The sequence below is a fragment of the Citrus sinensis genome, chromosome 6 (assembly GCF_022201045.2).
Source record: "Citrus sinensis cultivar Valencia sweet orange chromosome 6, DVS_A1.0, whole genome shotgun sequence".
NCBI classification, from domain to species: domain Eukaryota; kingdom Viridiplantae; phylum Streptophyta; class Magnoliopsida; order Sapindales; family Rutaceae; genus Citrus; species Citrus sinensis.
The window spans coordinates 15,237,174-15,240,350 of NC_068561.1; the positions used below are offsets into that span (position 1 = coordinate 15,237,174).

The 3,177-nt window shown below is 40.1% G+C and overlaps 1 protein-coding gene across 1 annotated transcript; it reads left to right on the forward strand.

Annotated features, from left to right (window-relative positions):
• On the forward strand, nt 1-2,646 carry LOC127902996 (putative receptor protein kinase ZmPK1). The gene has a single exon (XM_052443397.1). The coding sequence runs from the start codon at nt 138-140 to the stop codon at nt 2,559-2,561; it is 2,424 nt and encodes an 807-aa protein (XP_052299357.1). The 5' UTR covers nt 1-137; the 3' UTR covers nt 2,562-2,646.
• Nucleotides 2,647-3,177: the final 531 nt, after the last annotated feature.

Sequence of the window (3,177 nt, forward strand, 5' to 3'; positions counted from 1 at the left end):
AGCTAAGAATGAAATAAATCCTGAATTCTTTCTAATCTCTTCTTCGACCTCTGCAAACTTGAAAGCCAACAATCTTTTCATAAATCAAAAATTCTAAACCAAATTCTGTTAGCATCATATACCACTCCCAGGCTTCAATGTTTCCAAATTTTCCATCACTTCTCATTGTTCTCATAGCTTTTTTCTTCTGCTTTCAAACTTCAGAAAGCCAAAACCTCTTGCTTAGGGGCTCTTCTCTATCTGTTGAAGATAATACAGGCGTGTTGACTTCCCCAGACAAAACATTCAGTTGTGGCTTCTATGGCCTGGGTGGAAATGCTTATTTGTTCTCAATCTGGTTCACGCACTCTAGAGACAGAACTGTTGTTTGGACAGCTAACCGTGACAGACCAGTCAACGGCCAGGGCTCCAGAGCTTCTCTGCGGAGAAATGGCGCCATGGTCTTAACTGATGTTGATGGCAGAGTCATTTGGATGACTAACACAACCTCTACTGGTGCTGATCGAGCAGAGCTTCTGGATACTGGAAATCTTGTTCTCAAGGACAGACATGGTAAAATCCTATGGCAAAGCTTTGATTTTCCTACTGATACACTCCTTCCTAATCAAGTATTTAGAAAGAGCACTAAGCTGATTTCTGGAGTAGGAAACGGAACTTATGCGTCAGGGTATTTTAGTTTATATTTTGATAATGATAATGTATTGAGGTTGATGTATGATGGGCCTGAAATTTCAAGTGTGTACTGGCCAGATCCTGATCTTAATGTGTTCCAAAATGGAAGAACAAATTATAACAGTAGCAGAATAGCTGTTTTTGATGATTTTGGCAGTTTCTCATCAAGTGATGAGTTGAAATTCAGTGCTATAGACATGGGTTTCGGGATCAAAAGAAGGTTGACAATGGATTATGATGGAAACCTCAGGCTTTACAGTCTTAACAATGTGACAGGATTATGGATGATTTCTTGGCAAGCTCTTATGCGGACCTGTAAAGTGCATGGTGTCTGTGGTAAAAATGGGATTTGCACTTATAAGCCAGAGCCAAAGTGCTCATGTCCACCCGGGTATGAGGCAACTGAGCCGGGGGATTGGAGCAAAGGTTGCAAGCCTAAGTTTAATAGAACTGCTTTATCAAGCTTGACAGACGTGAAATTCATCAAGGTTCCAAAAGTAGATTTCTATGGTTTTGACCTCAACTTCAGTGAACATGTATCAAAAGAGGCTTGTATGAAATTGTGCTTGGATGACTTTCGGTGTTCAGGATTTAGCTATAGGCTGACAGGTGAAAGGGTTTGCTTTACAAAAAGTGAGCTGTTTAATGGCTACAAGGCTCCAAATTTTCCAGGAGACATGTATCTAAAATTGCCAGTGACAGTGGAGGCATTAGAACCAGCTATTTTAAATGGCACCAATCCTGCATGCCAGTCCAATAAATCTGATATATTGGTTGGATCTCCATCTATGTACTACAGAAATACTAAGAGAGCGAAATGGAGTTATTTTTACTGGTTTGCACTGGCAATTGGTGCAATAGAAGTCCTCTTCATTGTTTCAGGTTGGTGGCTGCTCTTTAGAAGACAAGGTATACCATCCTCTCTGGAAGACGGATATCGAGCATTATCAAGTCAATTCAAGAGATTTAGTTATGCTGAACTCAAAAAAGCAACAAACAGTTTCAAGGAAGAGCTTGGCAAAGGGGGCTCGGGGGCTGTGTATAAGGGCGTTTTGACCGATGAAAGGGCAGTGGCTGTGAAGAGACTAGGAGATTTACATCAAGGAGAAGAAGTGTTTTGGGCAGAAGTGAGTACAATTGGAAAAATCTATCACATGAACCTGGTGAGAATGTGGGGATTCTGTACAGAAGGCATGCACAGACTCTTAGTTTATGAGTATGTTGAAAACCAATCGCTGGACAAGCATCTATTCTCTTCAAATTTTCTTGGATGGAAAGAGAGGTTTAAAGTTGCCTTGGGGACGGCTAAGGGTCTAGCTTATCTTCACCATGAGTGTCTGGAATGGGTTATCCACTGTGACGTAAAGCCTGAAAATATACTTCTGGATAGCGAATTTGAGCCTAAGATTGCTGACTTTGGTCTAGCCAAGTTGTCTCAGAGGGGCAGCAATAGTTCTCAATTCTCACGAATTCGAGGAACAAAAGGTTACATGGCTCCAGAGTGGGCTTCAAATCTTCCCATCACTTCCAAAGTCGATGTCTTTAGTTATGGAGTTGTGATACTTGAAATGTTAAAAGGAATTCGGCTTTCAAACTGGGTAGTAGAAGATAGTGAAGGGCAAGAAGCAGAGCTGACAGGGTTCATCAGGGAAGTGAAAGAGAAAATTCTATGTGGAAAGCAAGCACGGATAGAGGAAATAGTGGATCCAAGATTGAAAGGAAGTTTTAATAAGAACCAGGCTGCAACGTTGTTTCGAATTGGGATATCTTGTGCGGATGAAGATCGAAACAAAAGACCAACAATGGATTCAGTAGTCCAGTCCCTGTTAGAATGTGAAACTGAGTCTGAAATCCACATTACAGGCGTATTTTCTGGCTCTCATGACTAGGACACAATATTTATTACGTAAAATCAACTGTTGGTATTTGCACGCGTAATGTATGAATTAATAAGAGAATAAATAGTATGAGACTTCGCTAGCATTCCTGAATCAAACATTTTTTTTTTGTTTTGGGTATTGGATGATGAAATATCGTCAACTGAAGAGATACATGTAGTTAATTGCCAAGTCCTCTTCCGCAGGCAATTTGTCTTTCTTGATGCACTATAGATATGTAGCAAAACCCTGGAACTGCTGTCCATTGAATTTTTGAAATCCAAAAAGGAAGAGAAAATTTGTAGCACAGACCTAATGTAACAAAATACAGAGGCAAAGGCAAATTGATCTTCTAAAAAATCTTCTTATTTGTTGCTTGGTTTGGATTAGCAAGGAACACCGCTTTTCAGTGAAGGAGCCGGATTTCACCTTTCAGGTAGAGAGAAATTGACCATCAACAGGGAGAGGCCATTGCTAAAATCAACTGTTGAAGATTTAAACAGATCTTTCATAAATTAGTGTGTTAATAGTGATCGATCAATGACCAATTTAGCAAGTCAACTTATAGATAAACTGAAGCCTCCAAATCTGAATAGAAAGACGTGGCACCAATAAGAATGTGAAGCTG

Bases quoted from the DNA above. Each gene is read 5' to 3' on its own strand.
- LOC127902996 (XM_052443397.1), top strand. From the start codon at position 138: ATGTTTCCAAATTTTCCATCACTTCTCATTGTTCTCATAGCTTTTTTC.